This window comes from Strix aluco, chromosome Z (genome assembly GCF_031877795.1).
Source record: "Strix aluco isolate bStrAlu1 chromosome Z, bStrAlu1.hap1, whole genome shotgun sequence".
Taxonomy (NCBI): domain Eukaryota; kingdom Metazoa; phylum Chordata; class Aves; order Strigiformes; family Strigidae; genus Strix; species Strix aluco.
In genome coordinates, this window is record NC_133971.1 from 14,894,418 (window position 1) to 14,916,031 (window position 21,614).

The 21,614-nt window shown below is 38.0% G+C and overlaps 1 protein-coding gene across 1 annotated transcript in view; it reads left to right on the forward strand.

The window, feature by feature from the left end:
- HOMER1 (homer scaffold protein 1) overlaps positions 1 to 21,051 on the forward strand; it is a 95,801-nt gene extending 74,750 nt beyond the window's left edge. The window contains exons 7-9 of the mRNA XM_074813238.1: positions 11,175 to 11,285; positions 12,986 to 13,066; positions 18,446 to 21,051. Coding sequence (XP_074669339.1) covers positions 11,175 to 11,285; positions 12,986 to 13,066; positions 18,446 to 18,634 — 381 coding nt within the window. The 3' untranslated portion in view covers positions 18,635 to 21,051. The remainder of the gene's footprint in view (positions 1 to 11,174; positions 11,286 to 12,985; positions 13,067 to 18,445) is intronic.
- Positions 21,052 to 21,614: the final 563 nt, after the last annotated feature.

Consider the following 21,614-nt stretch of genomic DNA (forward strand, 5'->3'; position numbering starts at 1 on the left):
ATATTTCTCAGACTGGAATCTGTCTCGCCTGAGATTGTGTAGAAGTTATGTATCAAGACTAAGATGATCATCTTTTTTTCTTATTCTTGGAGAGACAAAAGCATGAAGAGAAAGTGTCCCAGTCTTAAGAAAATGGACTAAGGTGTCATGTTGAATATGCTTCAGTAAGTGCTTGTCTTTCTCCATAGGGTGATCAACTAGATAGTTCTATAGACATACTTTTAGTCAAATAAAATGAGCTCCATCCTTAGTTCATAGAATAATTTAGCGTGGAAGGGAACTTTGGAGGTTATCTGGTCCAGTTCTCCACTGAAAGCAGGGCCAGCTTTAAAGTTAGGTACAACTCAGGATCAGGTTACTCAGGGCTGTCCATCAAGTATCAAAAAATGGAGATCCCACAGCCTCTCTGGGCAGCCTGTTCCAGTGTTTGACCACTCTTGTCAAATTATTTTTCCTAATATCTTATCTAACTGAAATTTGCTGCGCTGCAGCTCACATCTGTTGCTAGTCCAGAAGAAAAGTGGGGTTTGATCCAAAAGAAACTTTGGTGAGAAAACTTGAGTAGACTGGATTTTTAGAAATACTTGTAGAAAAGTTGATTTCAAGGAGAAAGAAAAACTTGGAAATTAATTTGCATGTTCAGCTGTAATATAGTTGTTGTTTTATTTGGAATAGTTGGCTGTCACAGCATCTTGCCCACTGGAGAAGAATGTGTGTAGATACATATGCATTGGAGGGATACGCTCACTTACAAGATCATAGCTTTGTATAAAATAGACCAGCCTCCAAAATCAAGAATGGTACGGCTGACGTCAGCTGCTATGTTTAGTACAATTTAATAATATATTATGTGGTTTATATATAATGTAATTGTGGTATTCACTCCTTACGTGCTTTAGGTTTATATACAGGTTTTGGTGCCTGACTCATCTGTCTGCAGGCTACAGCAAACTCATATCCTCTGTCAAGTGTGGTGTGGGGGGGGAAGTAATGCATATTGATTAGTAAACTTGGTATTATTTTTTCCATCTTTGGTTTCATCTTTATATAAATAGTCTTACAAATAGCCTTATTTACCTAAATAGTTTCTTTATATTAAGAAAAACCCATTATTGCTAAAACTGTGTTACTAGTTGACTTCTTATGGTACCTTTTTCCACAGTTTGAACTTTGTCATTTTTTATTTATAAACATCCTTTGATTTTACATTGTATCTCATTCTTTTATCTTCTATATTTTTTCATTCACTGTGGTAAACTGGGTCTTTCATCTTGTGTGGTATTTGTTGTAAACTTTGCTTTTTAAGTTGTTTTTAATTATTTTAAACCCAACATTCTTTATTCAGTAATTGTTTTCAAATTTGACTGAAATAGTTTTTTGTGTATCACATTGCTTACATTCTGTATTTTAAAACACAGAAACAAAGCTAAAATGTCCCTTTCTTTGATTTTGATTGCATTTTAAAAAATTAATTTCATTTATTATTGGCCATTTCTGATTAAATATAAGATTTACTCATCTATCAGTTCAGTTTTTCGTATTAACCTACATTTATTTGCTTTCTCTGAGGCCTTTATCTTCCTTCTTCTATTTGTTCTCTGCATTAATAATGCCTAGAGCTGAGACAAAACAGAATACAGATTCAGTGTGGCTGAATGCAAAGTTCTCCATAAATTAAAGTTTTGTGCTCTCTTCTGATATATTGTGAGCTTAAGCCAGAAATAAATACTGTACTTTGATATTTTGTCAGACATTATATTTTTCAGGAGTTTGCTAAATGAGTGTATGGATTTTTCCCTCTCAAATACAAAGAGATAATAATCCTGGAAAGATGTGATGCCCAGTCAAGAGCTTGTCTTGGAGCTCTCAGCCTTCTCTCCTCTAATCTGCTCAGAAGCAATTTAACAACAAGAATTTCCCTTAAACGGACATAGCTTTTTGAAGTCAAAAGGGATTCATGAGTTTAGAATAGTTCATTAACAGAAAGAAAAACCCTGAAGTGAGCTACTTTAGACAAATAGAATAGCATTAGTACCAACATTAATACTGATACCACAAAAAAGAAAGGATTGAATGGTGATATGAATTATGGAAAGTAACCCAAAGTTCTGTCTTTGTCATGTTAAAAATGAAGATTTTTTTTTTTGTGCATGCTAATGCTAAAATAAATCATCCTATGACACTGGGCAATAGCACAGAGTAATAACACCAGTGCATAATAATAAGAGCTGCAGTCCTTAACGATCATTCATTTGCAGGAAAAGAAATGTAAGGTAAAAAGAGATGAAGGGAAGTGGTCAAGCTCTTGGGTATTCCTGAAAGAACAGAGAGGTAAACACTTGAATTCTAGCTTGTTATTTTACCAGGATTTCTGATAAAATTAGCCTATTCTGTTCTGGTTCTTTTATTCAGTGAATGAAATAAGTATGAAGACATCTTATGTAGTCATCAAAACCACCTCGCAAATAATGGACCCTGATTTCACTAGTGTTAAAAGAAATTTTAAAGTGGATATTAAAAAATTGCGTGAGCACACAGAAGTAAAACCATGGTCATTTTACTGGGCTATTTCTGTGCTACTTAAAGAAAACAACAATCTATAAAAGCAGTTATTAAAGTCCACAAGAAATACGGAATGCTATATAAGCCGTCTGCTCAGATTATCTATAGAAAATCTTTGCAGACCTTTTAGCAGTCACCTCCACATTTCCACCAGTTGCATTAAAAATTGAATAATCAAAAGTAAATTTTGAACATGCAGGTGTGATAAAGTTGCTTGCTGAATCAGAGACCATATTGTGGGCTTCATACTTGCTGAAAAGTCTTAGTAGCACTACTATGGGACTATCATGAATAATCGGTTTTATGTGGCTGAGGAAGGGCATTATCAAAAAGTGGAAAAGCGAAAGAAGGCGACAGGAAGTGTGGTAACAAGAAATTTATGAAGTTTTGATCCAAAAATTTATTGGCGATGCACCTTTTTTCTGTGAGGCCTATCTCTTTTCATCCTCCCTTTAAGACTGTGTCCCTCCTACCTGCACTGAACAATCCAAACTTGTGTTATATTTAAATTTGGTTTGATTGGTTAAAGAAAAAAGTTATCCAAGTATGACTTCCTTCTTAAGATATTGTAATTAGCTTGTGGCTAGATAGCAGGTTGATACCATTTGTTTATAATGAAAATAGATATGCATTTTGCAGGGTAGATATAGGCAGCTTGGCAATTTAATCAAAACAATGGGATTATCCTTTTATTAGTATTTGTCTATGCATTTATTTAAAAGAAATGTGTGTGCAGATGGACCAATTCTGAGTGCATAAAAAATGGACAAGTCTATATATTTACATATGCAGTCCTTTCATCTGGAATTGCAAGCAAACTCTTATTGCACTAGAAACTCCTGAAGAGGCAAAAAGAAGGGACAGCTCTTGCCCAAGTGAGGTCATAATGTTAAATGTTGACGAGATGTTCAAGAGAGATGTTCTGGGGAGTTTTCTATGAAACAGTAAGATCTGGAAAGGCTAATTGTTCTGTGATAGTTGGGTTTTTAGAAGACATATGGGAATATAGTGACTGTTTTTTATTTTTGAAATTACAGTCTTGCCTTAAAAGAGTTTGTGTTTCAGAGCAGGCTGTAATTATCTGTGTAAGGTCAGTTGCCTTTCTCGCAGTGGAATTAGTTTCTAATAAAAAGAAATCCAGAGTTATATTTTAAAAATCCTTAAGAAACCATTGCAGGGGCTGACCACCTTCTTTGCATGGCACTAGGGGATACCAAAGGAAAAATACAAGCATTTTATTTCAGGGAATATGTATTTTTTTCTCAGATGTACATTTTTGCGCCTCCAATATCCATTTCAGCTATCATAAGTTCCATGTTATTTTTGAAACGGTATATGTTGTCAGTCTTGTCATTAGACTATCAGAGCATTTCCTAGAACAGGATGTCTGAAATCCAGCATGTACTCTCAGCTCCCTTTCTGTGCATGATTCCTAATACAAATAATTCACATCTAGCCTTTATCAAATTAAATCCTTGGTTAATAATTACACTTTATTAAAAAGACAGTCTCTTTTCAGACAGAGCAGTTGAATCAGGTTATGTTCCTGAAATCAAAGTGTGAATTCGGGTTTTTTTAATGTATGGTGAACTGAAGGCAGGCCTTTTCTGTCTTCTTACATTTGTCTTGATTTGTTTTCAGAGCAGATTTACATTTAGGACTCAAGTCTATTTCATTCATTTTTTTTCTGGGAATTCACTTTCACTGAATGTGTTGTATATGAGCTTATACTTTGAAAAAGAAACAAGTCACCAACTAAACTACTGTCACTCTGGGGAAGGGAAAAAAAGCGTTTTTACAGAAGGGTCTCTCATCCCCATCTTCATCTTTCTAAAAAATCTAAGAAAACTACTAAGATCCATTTATCTGCAAGTTATGAAAAAGCATGCTTTGTGGAGGCATGCTACAAAGTTTTTATGTCGTCAGAACTTTGTAGAATGAAATATATCCTGTAATTCCAAAAATCCACTGGAGAGTGAGGAAATTGTTGGTTTTAAATCCTCAGGATTAAAGGATGACATACCTGTACTGTGTTCACTATTGCATGTGTTTTGTAAGCTGGCCAGATAGCTGGGAAAAGTATTTGTTAATTAGATTGCAAAGGAAGAGATGACCCCTGAAGTTAGTATTAGCATTATCAGTTGCAAGTAATAATGCATGGCTGAAGCTCAAAGCATCGATTTTAGTAAACTTATTATATTTTCAAATATTCCTACTTAAATTTCATTACTTTCTTCAGAAAAATCAAGCAGATGATGGATTATTCCTCTTTCATCTCTGTAGAAATGAGTAACTGTGGAAAACATTATGATGTTTCCATGTCTTGAGGCATCAGTGCCCACAGAGAAAAATGTGTCCTTGTCAGCAAAATCTTTAATTGTTTTCTCTGTTGAAAAAAGTAATATATTGTTGGTAATGATGAAACTCCCCACTGCTCCCAGGTTGTCATTTTATCTACAGGTAAATCTTGGAAAACTACAATAGTGAATTTGCTGTCAGAAGTGATGTATATGAATAATACTATGGTGTGCTTTTTGTTCTTTCAGCAGCAGCCTTGAAAAGCAATTTTCCTTGTTTTCTGCATTTTCACATTTCTTAGCACCAAAAATCTTTCTGGAGTTTTCTATTCTTGAAAGCTAACTGGAATTATTTTTATGATTGGCTTGTTGCATGCTGTCTCGCATCTTACTGTCCACCATGAAGAATTGAGAAGCACCTTCTGCATAAATTATGTGAAAGTTCATGCAGTTATTCCTAGTTTTGCTGAGCCATGCAACATCATTTCTCTTCTCCTTGTGGAAAGCAAAGGGCTCTTTTTTCTTTGCAGGAGGCTCATCTTGAATTATTGATGTAATAATGTTGTCACAGTTATGATCTATTTAGGAATATAACTCAACTAGCTAAGAATACATAATTAATATCTAAATTCAGTCTTACATGTGAGCACTCCCCCTGTTCTATACTGTAGCCTGGACTAGTAGACCCTGGATGTTGCATTCCACAGTAAATAGAAGACATAAAAATAGCTTTAGGAAACAATGAGTTAATAGTGTCAGGTATATAAAATAGGCTACAGCTACACTGAAAATATGTTGGTAATATGGGTAAAAAACTGGCTGGGTGGCTGGGCCCAAAGAGTTGTGGTGAATGGAATTAAATCCAGTTGGTGGCCGGTCACAAGCGGTGTTCCCCAGAGCTCAGTATTGGGGCTAATTCTGTTTAACATCTCAATAATGACCTGGAGGAGGGGATCGAGTGCACCCTCAGTAAGTTTGCAGATGACACCAAGTTGGGTGGGAGTGTTGATCTGCTTGAGAGTAGAAGAGCTCTACAGAGTGATCTGGACAGGCTGGATCAGTGGGCTGAGGCCAATTGTGTGAGGTTCAACAAGGTGGAGTGCCGGGTCCTGCAACCCCACACAACGCTACAGGCTTGGGGAAGAGTGGCTGGGGAAGGCTGCCCAACAGAAAAGGACCTGGGGGTGTTAGTCAACAGCCAGCTGAATATGGCCAGGTGGCCAAGAAGGCCAATGGTATCTTGGCTTGTATCAGAAATAGCGTGGCCAGCAGGGACAGGGAAGTGATTGTCCCCCTGTACTCAGCACTGGTGAGGCTGCACCTCAAACACTGTTCAGTTTTTGGCCCCTCCCTATAAGAAAGACACTGAGGTACTACTGGAGTGTGTTCAAAGAGGAGCAACGAAGCTGGTGAGGGGGTCTGGAGAACAAGTCTTATGAGGAGCAGCTGAGGGAACTGGGGTTGTTTAGTCTGGAGAAAAGGAGGCTGAGGGGAGACCTCATCGCCCTCTACAACTACCTGAAAGGAGGTTGTAGCGAGATCAGTGTTAGTCTCTTCTCGCAAGCAGCAAATGATAGGACAAGAGGAAACAGCCTCAGGTTGCACCAGGGGAGGTTTAGATTGGATATTAGGAGAAATATTTTCACCAAAAGGGTTATCAAGGATTGAAACAGGCTGCTCAGGAAAGTGGTTGAGTCACCATGCCTGGAGGTATTTTAAAGAAGTGTAGATGTGGTGCTTAGGGGACATGGCTTAGTGGTGGACTTGGCAGTGCTGGGTAAATGGTTGGACTTGATCTTAAAGGTCTTTTCCAACCTAAACCTATGATTCTAATATGTCCTTCTTTGCACTTCCGTAGCACTTGAATTAATTTCTGTATGAAGTGTAGAAGGAATTTCGTGATCTGTTGGTACTGAATTTAAGATGCTGAATAAAAACTATTGTTGTTTGGGATTAGAAGTGTACAAATTTATCTCAGGAAAGTGGTTTGGAAAAATGAATCAACCTGCAGCAAACTTAGCGCAGATTCATTCAGTCAGTAATTGCTTGGGGAAGATGAGCACTCGAAATACTTTTGTCATTCCCACTTCTTCACCCCTGTCTAACTGAAGTCTTTACTTGTGAAGTAGTTGTCTGTGTTGGGATTTGATGCAGTCTCCTCTCTTGGTTTCTTTGTGGTTTGGTTTGGTTTGGTTTGGTTTGGTTTGGTTTGGTTTGGTTTGGTTTGGTTGAGAGCTTCTTCAGTCTTCTGAACCTTTGGGTAGTCACTGTCTTAAGCTCACATCAAGGCTGTTACTTGTGTTATGTGGCCCAAAGCCTCACTCCTCCAGTCTTCCCAGCAGCCCAGTGTGTGCTAGCAGTCTGCTGCAATGAGTACTTCTGCCTGGCATCTTCCGCTATTTATAGGCTGTTGATCCTAGATTAAAATTTCCAGAAAACTCTAGAATGGCCTCTGCTGAGAAGGTCTAGGCTCTGCCAGAACAAGTTGCCTTGCTGTCTCATTTCAGCTGATGTATTTTTCACTGAAGTATGCAGTTAAGTGTAGTGCCAGCCATTTACTAAAGGAGTTAGCTCATTAAATGGTCACTAAAAAGCCCTGTCAGAATTTTTTTTTCCCTACGTGCAGTCCTTACTTGGATGATAAGTGCAAAATAAAGAAGCAGAGGCTAAGAACAGTACTTTTTTTCTTTTTTAGTCTCAAATATGAAAATGCAGTATTGGCTTTTTTCATGTATGCAAGTCAGTGCAGTCTTACAATAGCGCTATAGAAGAACCTTGTTTAATCAATTATTTTTCAAAGACTGTTTTTCAGTCTGAATTCTGTACTGGAAACAAGGCTTAATCACAGGTACATTGTTCAGTGTTGCTGTGCAAAGACTTGAATGATTGATTAAGCCTTGCTCTTAAACATGAAACAATGAATGAGGAGATATCTCTGAAAATAGCACATGGGAGGGTCAGACTAAAGCATTTTATTTTCCTTTTCCTTCTGTGCATAATGCGTAAACAGTTATTTTTAATAATTTTTGGACCACTGGTCATGAGAAAAATAAATCCAATTTGAAACAAGAAAATAGAGCAAGTAAATGCTATCCACATTTTTGCCTAGAGCTTTATCTTTCGTTACTTCTGTTTTCAATTGCATATTCTTCATATTGCATCATTTTCCAGCCCATCTTACTCTACAGATTTTTTCGAAAGGGTCACAATATGATTTTCTTTTTTATAGATACATTCAAGAAGATATAAAGTTATTTGACATCTTTTCAGATCTCTACAGGAATGGGCATATAAATAAGACTGCGATTAAAGTAACCCCATTTTTTAAATTGAATTTGTTCTTTTTTTCCAGCTTACCAATTTTTCAACAAACAATAAACTAAAGAGTTGAAAAATGCATTATTTTTTTGCATAAGCAGTAAGAGATGGACATTTGCCCAGAGAAAAGCTGGACCAGAGTAAGACATCAGAGCCCTTTTAATGTTCGTAATTAATTGCCTTTTTGACAGCAGTTGCCTCTGTTGGCAGGAAGGTTTGTGAGAGCACTCCCTGCTCTGCTCAAGCAAAATTACCTGTGTTTGCTTAAGCAATTTCAATAGGTGTCTTGAGTTAGTATGAACCAGAGCATACTTGGGAGCATTTATGTGAGCCATGCAGCTGACAGGACTTCATGGAAGGTGTTTACTGCCAGCGACAATAAACGCAGCCAAGAATAGTAATATTTCATCCACCACAGTTCAATCCACCAGCCTCGCTGGATTCCAAGCTTGCACCAACACGTGCATCCTCTCTGTGTGTACCACCCCAGAGGAAACCATGTGGGGAACAGTGGGGATCCCAGCGCTTCCTTAGTCACAGGATGAGATACCTCTGCACACTTGCTTCCAAGTCACTAGGTGCTAGAACAGAGGTGATTTGGGGACTGTGTTTTCTTCAGTCTCTCCTGTTGAGTCTCTTACACTTCATGTAAATGAGTATTCACTGTGCTAGTGCTTGGTAAGAGACAGTGGGTATTGCTGAGTGCGACAGCTTTAAAAGAGAGACTGACCTTCTTGGAGGTTACCATACAATGTTCCAGTCTTTCACAACAGGTGGGAGAGGGCCTGGCCAGGGGCTCCCCTAACAACCCTAGCCCTGGGTTCACAGAGGCTTCCACCTCCACTTCAAGACTCAGTTCAGCAGAAGAGCTTGGAAGTGGTTAAGTAGTTAAACATCAGAAGGGGTGAAGGTGGGCGAGATGAGTGAGTTTGGCAGTTCCAGCAAAACTTAGGAATGAGCTAGAGCTCTTCATAAACCCGCAATGTCAGAAATACAGGAACCTGCGTAAAACTGTGGCAGCTCTGCTAGATAGTGAAGGGCAAGACCCTGACCAACCAAATGTGACATCAAAATTGTCCCTATTTTGAGCAGGAGGCCTTGACCAGATGACCACCAGCGTCTTCTTCCAGCCCAAATTACTCCGTGCCTCTCTGATTATTGCTGCATCTAGATGTTAGTTCAGACACTGTGTAGACATAGATTTATCCCTGTTGGTCTGTTCTAATTCTGTGTGTTTGTGTAATTGTAGTGTTGAATACTGTAACAGTCACAATTGGTAGCAGTCCCAAGGAATCTAAATAGATATATTTTTGTGTAATTGAAGCAATTTAAAAAAATTATCTAAGACTTCAGTTGTAATGCTCAGTGGCATATAAAACTGAGCAAACTGCTATTACTTTTTGCCATGAGCACTGATACTTCTTTGGGGACAATTCCAGCAAATAAGATAGTTCTTTGCAGTGGGGTGGGGGATGTTGTGTTACCAAGCTATATCCTCATCCCTCATTCCTCTACCCCTCCCAAGAATTTGCTGTAATCTCAGCTCTCTCCATTTATAAACCTGATGTGCAAAAATTAATCACAGTTTTCCAGCAAAAGAAGCTGGGCTCGTCATGGCTGTTACAGAGGGGAAGTTCATGCCCTGTGACTCATAAAGGAGAAGTTGACAGGGATTTTGTTTTAATTTTCCTGTATTTCATCTTGGCTTTCCTTTGACTTCTCTCTGCACTTAGTAATCTAACTTTTGAGCCTACAGATAGTTCAGAGTCTGAAATTACTGGCATCACAGTGCCTTCACTAGCTAGACTATGTTAGTGTTGGAGGGCACCAACCTTGATTCCTCAAGATGTTCTTTTATCTAAGAAATAAATTTGTCCTGGAGAATGCCTGCCCTCTGTCTAAGGGGCTACTTCTCCAGAAAAGTTAAATGAAGGCCTAATGGTTTTTGTTGCAGAATTGCATAGCACTTTGTTCAAAGGAGTTTTTGGGCCAGATTTGTTAGTTACTGTAAATAGATGGTGCAGCTCTGTTGTAGACTGTATACTAAGATTGACAGACTCATATCGTCTGGAAAAAAAAAAGAGTTATTAGGCTTTAATTAGTTTTTTTAATATTTTAACAGTTTGTTATTAACCAAAAAGGTTTTAGTGCACACATCCACGCAGACATACAGTGTGAGAGTTCTCTAATATTTTGATCTATCATTTGAGAGGGACATGAACAAAGACTTTCTGCATAGACTCTAGCTGCTGGTTTTATTTCTTTGGTGCAGAAGCTATTTTTTGGCAACTGTTTATCTGTGAATGGCAGGATATTAACATCTCTTGAATTAAAAAATAAAATAAAAAGGGCATACCACTGCCAGGTATCTTAACTTATCCAAGGGCAGATGGACAGTGTTTGCTGTCTGCTAATAAAGAGGAACTTTGCAAATCCAAATTGTGCTATTAGCTGTTGGCTTTGTGACTGAGAGATGAGATCTGAAACTGGAGGAAGTAAGAAGTTGGCAGCTGTACATTGGTGGCTGAGTGTCTGCTATTACACTGTTGATGCCGAGTCAGAAATTGAGGCTGTGAAATGTTAATTGGCTTGCTAGGAAGTGGCTTAGTTGATCAAGATGGTGCAACATTAAAAAGTGTCGGAGAGGTTAGTTAGTCTGTGTTTAATCGTCTAGCCGTTACTGTTTCTGAAATGTTAATTCAGCTTCTTTCATAAAATTTTCAATAATTAGTAAGTATAAGTTTTAATTAATGTTCTTTTCAGCCTGCAACATATTAAACTTATTGTTTCGAAGAGGTAATAGCAACCATTTTATGCTAAAGAATTTGTTAAGGAATTTTATGCTAATATCGTAAGAATACCTTCACAAATTTAATCAACATAAGTCACCCAGAACTAAGGCTATATTTCAAATGCAGCTATTGATGCAAAGAAGTAGTAACTCCTTGAATTTGTTGAAATTAATTCTCTATGTGTTGCTTCTACTTAATTCAACAGGTGACTGAGCTAGAGTGTGTGAGCAGTCAAGCCAATGCAGTCCACACACATAAAACAGAGTTAAACCAGACAATACAAGAGTTAGAGTCTACGCTGAAGAAAAAAGAAGAGGTATTTGCTAACATTTATTCTTGGCTTTTCTGTTATGTAATTTCTAAAAGCTTTCAATATTAAGCTTGTGATGGCTGATAAATGCTGTATTATTTCCTATAGATGTTACAAAGTAAAATTTTTTTCAGCTTCTTTGAAATGATTAATATTTTTCTGTGTATATAGTTACATCAGTCAAGCATAGAGCTGGATATCTGAACAACAACAGAAAAGTATCATGTTTTCCTGTTTGGTTTTACTAAGCATCTCTGTTTGCAAAAGTCAGTCATAAGTGGTTTCCACAGAGCAGTCACCACACTGATGCAGTCCAAATTCACTAAGAAGGGAAGCTGTTGTAAGCATACTTTCATTTTTCTGAAGAGTAGGGTTTGGAACAAGTAATAGATCAATGCCTTTTCCAGACCAATCTGCTTTTCAGGCTATGTTAATATAGCTGACTTTTATGATCCTGAAGATCAGCCCTTTCCTTAAATGTAGGCCAAGCCCCTGGCCTGAAACTTGATGGTGTTTATTGTGCCATCTGCCTTGGGCTGGACCAACAGCAAGAAAAGAAAAGGAATTGGAGTAACACCTCCACTGGCACAGGTCCTAGAGGAGAGCAGATTTGTGCAACAGAATGATCGAGAACTGACCCTTTATGGATGGGAAAAAGGAGGGTGGAAGGAGCCACCTATGAAGGATTATTTGCCCTGTGTAAGATCAGATCCCTTGAGTCCTCCATGACAGAAGCAGTGGGCACTGGGGGTGTGTGTGTGTGTGTGTGTGTGTGTGGAGATGCAGAATGTGTCTTACAGGGTCTTCCCTCCAGTGGGGCAGTTGTTCAGTGTTTCCAAGGATGGTGAAGGAGAGGCACAGTGGTTAAGAGTGGTCCTCCCGAAATGGAACAATGCCTTTTCCAAACTCCCTCATAACTTATGAGATTAGTCTCAGGTTGATAATGGTTCCCATTTTGGTGCCTGTTCACTTTTGAATTATGCCAAGCTGTTGACTGCACAGAGATCTTTCCGAAAGGAGTTCTGGGAGGTGAATATGCCCTTCTGGGGAAACTGTACTTAATAGTTTTAAGTTTGATAGCTTTTAGTTTTATTAACTGTTTCTATTCTTGTCTCCTGAAAGTAAACTAAGAAAAGGTTTCTCTTCCGTTCATTATTTTATCTATATTTGTTATTTTTATACTAATACTTGCTAATTTCTTCTTGCTAAATTAAAGATACAGTTTCTTTTAGATGCTCTTTTTACAGAAGTCAATGGTCAAAGCAGGCAATTTTTTGATGCTTAGCCCTTCTGCTAGTGACATAAGAAGATCAGAGATGAAAATTGGATTTTTCTCTTGAAAAAATGCAGGATAGATTCAAATAGAATTTAAAGTATATAATTGTTTCTCTAATTACAAGGACCCTTAATCTTCCAGGAAAAAATTATTTCAGATCTTTTGTGTGGAGAGGAAAACTTGCACTTTTGTAAAAGAAAATGCTTATCTGTATTGTTGTTTATTCACAGTGGAATTGCTGTTCTGGGACTGTGATTCAGGGGTATTGAGAGCAGGGCTTAAACTTTGTGTGTTGTTATGGACAGTAGCCAACTGCCAGTTCAGATATCATTGCAATGGCTTGGTCAGGAGAAGAAGCGGTAGCCAGTTTACCTGCACTGAGGCCAAGCCAGGTAACATGTTGCTAGCAAGGTTGTTTCTTCTCCCTTAGGAAATAGAAGGATTGAAACAAGAAATCAACAATGCCAGAGAGCTCCAGGCACAGAGGGATTCTCTGACCCAGAAGTTACAGGTGAGCTATAGTGCATCATCTTAATTTAGAGAGAAGGGAAAAATGATCATCAAGTGAGCAGTTCACATGAGCAACTTGTGCTGTATTCACTGAAGGTCCCAGATAAATATGTTTAGACTCATTGCAGAGTGGTGGGTTGGGATGATCCTTAGGAATTTGTATCAAAATTTCCACCTACTGTACGTTCCTACTTTTACCCAAGGGAACAGACCAAATTTCATTTACAAGTCCGTAGAGTACTCTCAAGTTAGCAGATGTCCTTCATCAATACATATCTAGGCAGTTCAGGTCTCATTTTCACTGCAGTGTCTTCCCGTAGGTCTTGTGTGCCACTGAAACTGTCAGACTGTGTATCATCAGGCTCGGATGAGTTTGTATTCAGCTTTTAAACACGCCCTGAGAAAGTAAGGGTTAAAGCATTCTTGTGTAGTACAGACTTTAAAAACACACTTTGATATTTTCTTGGAATTATTTATAATCACTGTGTTTTTATTGTTTTATCTGGGTTGTGTCTTTACTGTGTGTAAAGCCAGATACCTCAGCCTACTGGAATCAGTATGCCCTCAGTATATACCCTCCCTTGCTACATCTGAGCTCCTGCCTGTCATTCGCTGGGCTGACCAGCCAGCGTGTACGCACGTTCCCTTGTGAAACCTGCCTTTAGAATGAGGCTGACCCAAAGCTTAGGTGGGTTAAACTCTGAATTCAGACTTCAGGGTTTTGATAGGACTGGAAACTCAGGCATTAAATGGCTCCAAATCTGAAGTGCTGGAAGGTGACCCTCTTGCTGTTCTGTGTGTGGCTCAACCTAAATCACGCTGAAAGTAAGCCCCATCAGACTAGCCACAGCTTAAAAATCGTTAAGCAGGTATTCTTTGAAATGCATTACATGAATTGGAACTTCCTTGAATCTCATTTTTACCTACAGAATAAATCACATAAGAACAAAATGAGTTTGTTCATTTTTCCCCATTCTTAAGTCAAATTATTTAGAAAAAGTATGTTATTACTTCAAACAATCTTTAAATATTGTCTTGAATACACCTGAGCTTGCCTGTTCCACTATTCCAAAAATTGTTACTGGCTTTAGGGTAAAAATTGAAGTTTTCAGCTGAAAAGGCACTTACCTGAGAGACTTAAAAGAGATATTATAATGAAAGTTGAAAATTCTTTTAGCAGTAGCATATGTGATAATTTCAGTGTAAGATCATATGAAAAGTAATAGTGAGCCAGGAATTAGCTATCCTTAGCAAGCAGAATTCTGAGAGACTGGTAAGAGAGGAAAGATTAGAAAATGCTACATTTTTATTAAAATTTGACCTTATAAAGTCAGTAGCTTCCTTTCGGTATATTTATATCTTTAGTAACCAAATGGATATATTGCGTATGTATGTCCATACGTCACATTGTAGGCGACCAGTTTCTTAAAATACTTCTATATGGTTCTATTCAAGTAAATTTAAAGCTTATTTAGGATCTGAGTTAAAAGTTGCCTTTCTTAAGCTTAAAGGTTATTACTGACTTGATGCAGCCCATCTAGAAGACCTTGAGTCTTTGCTGTGCTATAATCATGCTGCTTTGATTATACTGGCCTTCTCTGAGCCACTTCACCCTACGTCTGTGACGTCAGTGAAATGGTGTTTTCTTCTGTCGCTCCAGACTAACCATCTCACATCTGTTCACTTAGTTGACTCACCGTCTGTTTTCAGGGTGATTGTCTCCAGGGTCCATATCTGTTCGTCTCACTCTTTTGTCTGCTTTGTTTTTGCCCTCTTGTGCTTGCAAATGGATTATGTAACTCTAAAATATTTTGGAATATAGCCTGTATGAAAAATGGTATACAAAGATATTACTATTTCAAGGTGTATTGCGTTTCTGACCCATTTATATCAGGGAATGAGTTAGAAATCCATCACTGGCAAATTCCAGTGAAGAGTAATATGTTATCACTGCGAAGGGTAAGTATGGGGGCCCTTGATACTTAATAATTTCATTAGCAATGTAGAGAAGACCTATCAATGAGTCATGATCAGTGTGACTCTCAGAATAAGTCAGGATATCTTTATTACTATGACCGATTCCTAAATTTAGCTGTTGTGTATGGTTCGAATATTTTATTTGGATCCTTGCACTGTATTCCACAAAAGATTATTACAGTGCAAACATCAAACATAACTTGTTAATAATTATTTATTTTCTAAAATAAAACAATGTATGAGAAATAATTGTGTCCACTGTGAGAAGAGCTTGAAAAAAACAGTGTAAAATACATCTTGCAAAAGACCTGAATGTATCAGAAGAGTCAGTTTATTGTAAGATGAGATAAACTGCAAATACAGTGAAATGACACAACTAGGGGATTATATTACATTTCATGGATACCACTTCTTCCAGTCAAGAAGCAACAGGTTTGAGGTAAACTAATTTGTAATAGAAAACTGCATATGAGCTGGACATGAACATGTAATGCAATATTATTGCAAAAATCATTAATACTAATCTAGGGTAAATATGTGTAATGATCAAATGTTAAATTTTGGAAGAAGCATTTTCCAAAAATTAAAAGGAAGAGCTCCTGGCATGTTTCAGTTAGTTCTACTTCCCATATGTCATTAAATATGTTAAGCGTAAGTCAGGGGAAATAAAACAGGAGGAAGTATGGGAGGAAGTGTATCCGAGGAAATGTTTGGGAGGCTGAATGTATATGGACTAGGAAATATGTGTCAAGAATGGAATGTAAATAAAATATGCAAGCTGGAAGTTTAAACAAAAGAAGGGAGCTCTTCTGATTTGAAGAGATACAGGGCAAGGACTAGCAAGAGAGAGAGTTAGCCTTTTCCTGTATATGGATGGAAGCTCCTACATCTAACATAAAGCTGTTGGTTTTACCTGGGTGCTTCCACCCTAACAGCTCACAGTGGAACAATTTCTCAGTTTAAGAGCATCTGAGGAGGGCCTGAAAGATGATCTTCAGTGCTAGATACAGGCCAATAGGATGCTCTTTAAGATCAGATATCATGAAGTAAAACCATATATGTATCCATGGATTTATTCCAAAGTGGTCCCTTTCATCACTGGCTTGCCTACTTACAGAAATTAATTATCTCTGGGGTAAGAACAGTGGCAAGGAGACTTCCTAGAGCACACACATTTGGTGAGTAGAAGAGGAGCAGTGACAGGAGAAGCAGGACACATGAGCAAACATGGAAAAACAGCAGTTGATTTTGTATGAGCTGAAGAAAGGACTGTGTCATTTCTGCAGAGCTGAGAGTACCTTGAATTTCCCTCTTCGTCCTGTACTGCAGTCACTTGGCCTCAAAGGGTCTTGAACCCATGCAGTCGCTACACCAGGTTGTACTTGTCAGTACTTACTTTGGAGGGCAGGAACAGGCTCAATGAAGGAGAGCTTTTCAGAGGGTATGGCTGGGTTATAATCAGTTAGCTTGTTTGTTTAAAGCAGCGGTGGGGTAGCTAATCACTACATAAGCATGTATGTATTTTAATTGTTTCTACAAATACTCATTTCAGTTAGCTTCCTTTAGTACTTTGGCAACTATATTGTTCAGTGTTAAACAGATTCAACTAATTCTTCTCTTGGTCCTGGCAGCAAGGGGTAGTTCCTGTTCTCAGCTGTGCTGTTCAAGACCAGTTCCAAAACTCTGTACTTTTTAACTTGCCCATTTACAAACAAGAAGTAAGGGAGGTATTCCAGTTCAGCTTGGACATAACCCTTGGCTGCCCAACCAGCCACAAGTATAAGGAGGTCAGGTTCCTGAGGCCCTGCCTTCTCCACCTGCACCACTGCCAGGGGTCCCAGAGCTCTCCCCACTGCAGAGGCTGGGAGCCGCAACTGAGCACTGGCCACATCATCCCATCCCTCCTCTGGCCAGGGATGCAGCGACTGATCGATGCTGCTGTCAGACCCTTCATGGGCAGAAGGGTGTCTTGGGCCGTGGACTTTGACACAAGCCTGCTGTTTTATACCTGTTGCTCTTGACTGCCCAAATACATATTCTGTATGGGTCGGGTTGTTTCTTATGGTTAGCTGAGATCTCTCCAATGTAAACTTGAATATATTTGTTAGCTTTGAGAGAGACAGAAGAATCATAACAAAAACAGTGGGAGAGTGGGAGGGCAGAAGGAGGAGTCACTCCTGCTGGGAGCAGTGACTGCTGCCAAATCTCCCTCCCTTATGGCAGTGTGAAAGTAGTTGTTGAAAAAACTCAGAGCAGGCCCATTGAAGCTTTGTGACACAAAGCCCCTGTAAAGGGAAGTGGTGTTGAAAAAATGTTAATGTATGTAAATACAAATTCACTATGCACATTTCCAGAGAATAGCTGCACAGGGTGTACTAAATACACTGTCCCTATGCTGCCTTAGAAAATGTTTTTCATAACTGTAATTATGAAATTTATCATGAATTTACGAGACATGCAATGAATGGGACAAATAACAATATACTATTCCAGACCCACGTGACTGCTGCATTAGTAATTTGGTAGAAGAGAGGGTGCCCAGTCTGCACAAAGCCGAGCAGCTGTGACGTCCCTCCCCTGTCAGGCACAAGCCAGAGCTGTGAGGGGTTCCAGCAGGCTGGCGCCAGGGGCCTTCTCTTCCTTGTGAACGAGAGCTGAGCTTGCTCAGGGTCAGATCCCATTAGCTGTGAGTAACATGCCGTCGCTTCGTCTTTCCACCCGCTGGATGGCAGCGGCTCATCCATACAGCGCTGGTGACTTGCATGGCTGCGCTACTGTGGGGCTTGCAGGTGGGTGATCTGGGGCTGTGTAGCAAGACAAGGCATTCAGCTTGCACTTGCTGGTTTAAATTTGTTACCATCAACGTCACCTTGACATCAATCTTGCCAGTTTATGTTTCTGTCTTAATTTTCAGGGTGAAAAAACCTATAATGTGGGACAGGAGTAAGGTAGTACTCCTCCATCCATAAAGCAGTATTCTGGATGGGTTTCTGTATGAGTCCACTTAATGGGAATTATGTCTTTGAGCAATTCATGTTATCTAAATCAGGGAATACTTAAGTTCAAGTAAACCTTTGAGAAGCTGTTTTCAGTTGGTGGCACATTTCTGAATGCTAGAACTTACTGACCCAAGTATATCCCATCAGTTTTTCACTGACTAGATTTTATCCCTCTCCAGAAGTTTCTGTCCTTCAGGTGAATTACTGAAAAAATGGCAGAAGTGGTAGTACATGCACAATCATAATAACAGTTTGCGTTTGGGCTTTGGCTTAGTGGAAACTGTAAAGGGTCACAAATTGTATTTAAAATGAGTTGACAAAAATAGCACACAAATACCAGCAGAAGGTTAGACTGCTTTCTGTTTGCAGACAACACATTAACATGTTATGTATTTTCTCTGAAGGAAGTAGAAATTCGAAACAAAGACCTGGAAGGCCAGCTGTCTGATCTAGAGCAACGTCTGGAGAAAAGTCAGAATGAGCAAGAAGCTTTTCGCAATAACTTGAAGACACTTTTAGAAATTCTTGATGGAAAAATATTTGAACTAACAGAGTTACGAGATAACTTGGCCAAGCTAATAGAATGCAGCTAAAGAAAATGGGATTTCAGTGCCAATCAGCTTAAAGATGCACTGTCTCTCTTCATAGGACTGTGTTGGGCTCTGCATCAAAGTTGCACAAAATTAGAAAACGCTCCTCTGAGAGGGCTTGTTTTAAATTTGAGTCGTATTTCCATGTAAAATTTAGAACTCAGCTTGTAGCTAGTTGAAGAAAAAAACAACAAACGAAAAAACTTGAATTACAAATTACCTCCTTGTACATTGGCCACAGATAACTTGAAAGATATTAACAGTAATTGAATGCAATCCTTTTCTAATTATCAGTGACAGAAGAATTAGCAGTGTCCCAGGTCACATCCCCTTTTTGTGATAGACACAGTATAGGTTATCTGCTGTTTTATTTATTTAAGATATTTAATTGCTGTGTTTTGTGCAAGAAGTTAGTGATGACAGCCCTGTGTTTTGTTGTTCTTAATAATTTCTCAGGATACTTTGCACTGTGGAGAAGCAGTGCCATTACCAATTTATTCTTGCCAGGAGTGAGAGAGAGTTGCATCTTTAATTGAAACAAAGTTATGATTACTGCTTGTATAAAATTCTTCCTTCTGGGGTTTTTTGGTTGGTTGGTTGGTTGTTTTTTGGTTTTTTTATATATATATATACATATATATATATACTGGAAGATACCGTATTTCTTTTATGGAGCTTACTCTGGTGTTCTACAATATTGTCCAATGTAAGGTTTACTTTTTCATATGAATTCCATGTAATTACAGTGAGATACTATCTTCCACTTAATTATATTTTGAAGCCAACCAATGATGGAAGGTGAGTCCCCCGGGAAAAAAAAAAAAAAGGCAACAAGTCCCTGAGAATTTTAAATGTAAAATTTGAAATGCACAGATAACAAGGAATAGCCAGTCGTTTGTTTTCTGGCCTTGATACATATATTGAATATGTATGTTCAATTAACTGTTAACCTGTTCTGCAGGAGACTTTTTCAGAATGTCACATGAATTTCAGGTTTTCTGAATAATGGCTTATGGGGAGCACTGTTTTATTACAGATTGCATTAAGGGCATAGAGCTATTGCAAGGGATTACTTGTACACTGAACTTGTCCAGCCAAGAAAGCTGTTTCTAGAAGTTTTGTTGTCATAGCAAATTGAAATGGAGACATGTTTACTCTTTTATGGGTCTTCATATCACATCTTTATTGAAACTACACCAGGCAATATTCTGAACTGTTAACTAAACATTTAAAAACAGGAAATTGAATTCAATTATCCTCAGTGAGCAGGTTTTAAAGTTGTTTTGATGTAATTTTAACAGACTTTTGGCAAACACACATTTCTTTATATAATAGATTTATTTAAAAAAAAAAAACCTCTTTGAAAGGTAAGCCAAGTGTCATGTGTCTTGCATCAAAGTACATTCTTGCCATAAATTGCTTGTAATGTTGAAGAGGGCTTTTTTAAAATGTATGAATGAGTGTCAGACTTCAGAGTCGAAAGATGCACGGACCTTTGTTTGCTCCCCAAATTAGTTTGAATGTTAAACATGAAATCTAGCTGCTTATTAAATTTGTACAACACAACACTTAGAGACTGCTATTCAAAACTAGAAAGGATAAGTTTGTATTCATGTGTGTACTGTGTGTATAGACCATATAATACACACAGGTTCTCATTTATATTAGAAATACATGCTTTATTTCTAAAATACCGTTTTTTTTATTTACCAGTGATTTATCAGGTCTCCCCTGACTAGTCAGGAAAATGGTTTAGGTCAAATTCTAAACCGTCATGTATTATACAATATGTAATGTACACAATGTTTAAGTTTTCTCCATATTTTTAGGTATTTTCTCACTTATTTATTAAAGGGGTGGGGGGAGCTTGGTTCAGTGTGCTACTGGTTGAAAACTTTGTGGTGAGCTACATGTTTTTCATTCGGTGGATTTTAGACGGTGGTGTGTATATCTTCATCAGGTCCAGATGAGCAGATACAACTAATTTTTAATTTACCTGGGGATGTTTGGGCCTGATTCTCCTGTCGCTTGAATTGCTGTAAGCCAGATGTGTCCTTGATGTGATGTCAGCAACATTCAGTTGGCATAACATGTGTGAAAGTGCAAGGAGAATCTGGCCTGTTAATGCTCAGTGGACATAATAAGGATGAAGAAAGAATAAAAACACAGAAAGTTGATGATGGAATAAATGTAATATTATTTTTAATGATATTATTATTGACATTTTTAAAGATATTATGTCATTTACATGTGGGAAAATAGTGGACAGAAATATTTCCACTTAAATTTTGTGAATATGTGTGGTACATGAGTATTTCTATGTATACGTACACACACATATGTATATACAGAACATGGAAAAATTTAGATGTGCACATTTTTAATATTTTCTTATTGAAATTAAATTTAAAATTGGAAATTGATATTTGATAATTTCTTTTCTCATAGAGTAGATATGCTTCATTTCTTTTTTTTAAATAATTACTGAGGGCTGCACCTTTGAATTCCCAAATAGTTGCCAAACATAAATATGGGATAAGGTGGACATACGTGCACATATAAATAAAATCCTATTGCTAAGACTATTTTTAACGTTTATGTACAGTAGGTGAGTGTTTAGAAGTTGTGACCTGAAGTTCATACTTAGGTGGCTATTCCTACTGCAGCCTCTCCACTTCTGTTTTAAGATAAGTTTGCCTGTTTGAAACATTACTTTCCCAGAGGCAGGTATTACACATTGTATCTATCTTTGCTGAAACTATGGGAATATGTATGTCAAAAAACAGTGTTGAGTACTGTAGCCTGAAAACATGAACTTGCACTGGAGGGGAGAGCAGTCATAACTCGTATAACTTGTTATATGGCAACTACAGTCTTGTAAAAAAAAAAAAAAAAAAAAAAAGGCAAAAAGAACTACCAAAAACCTAACAGAAATATCCAACAAAAAGAAATCAAAAATACAGTTTTTTATTTTGAAATACAC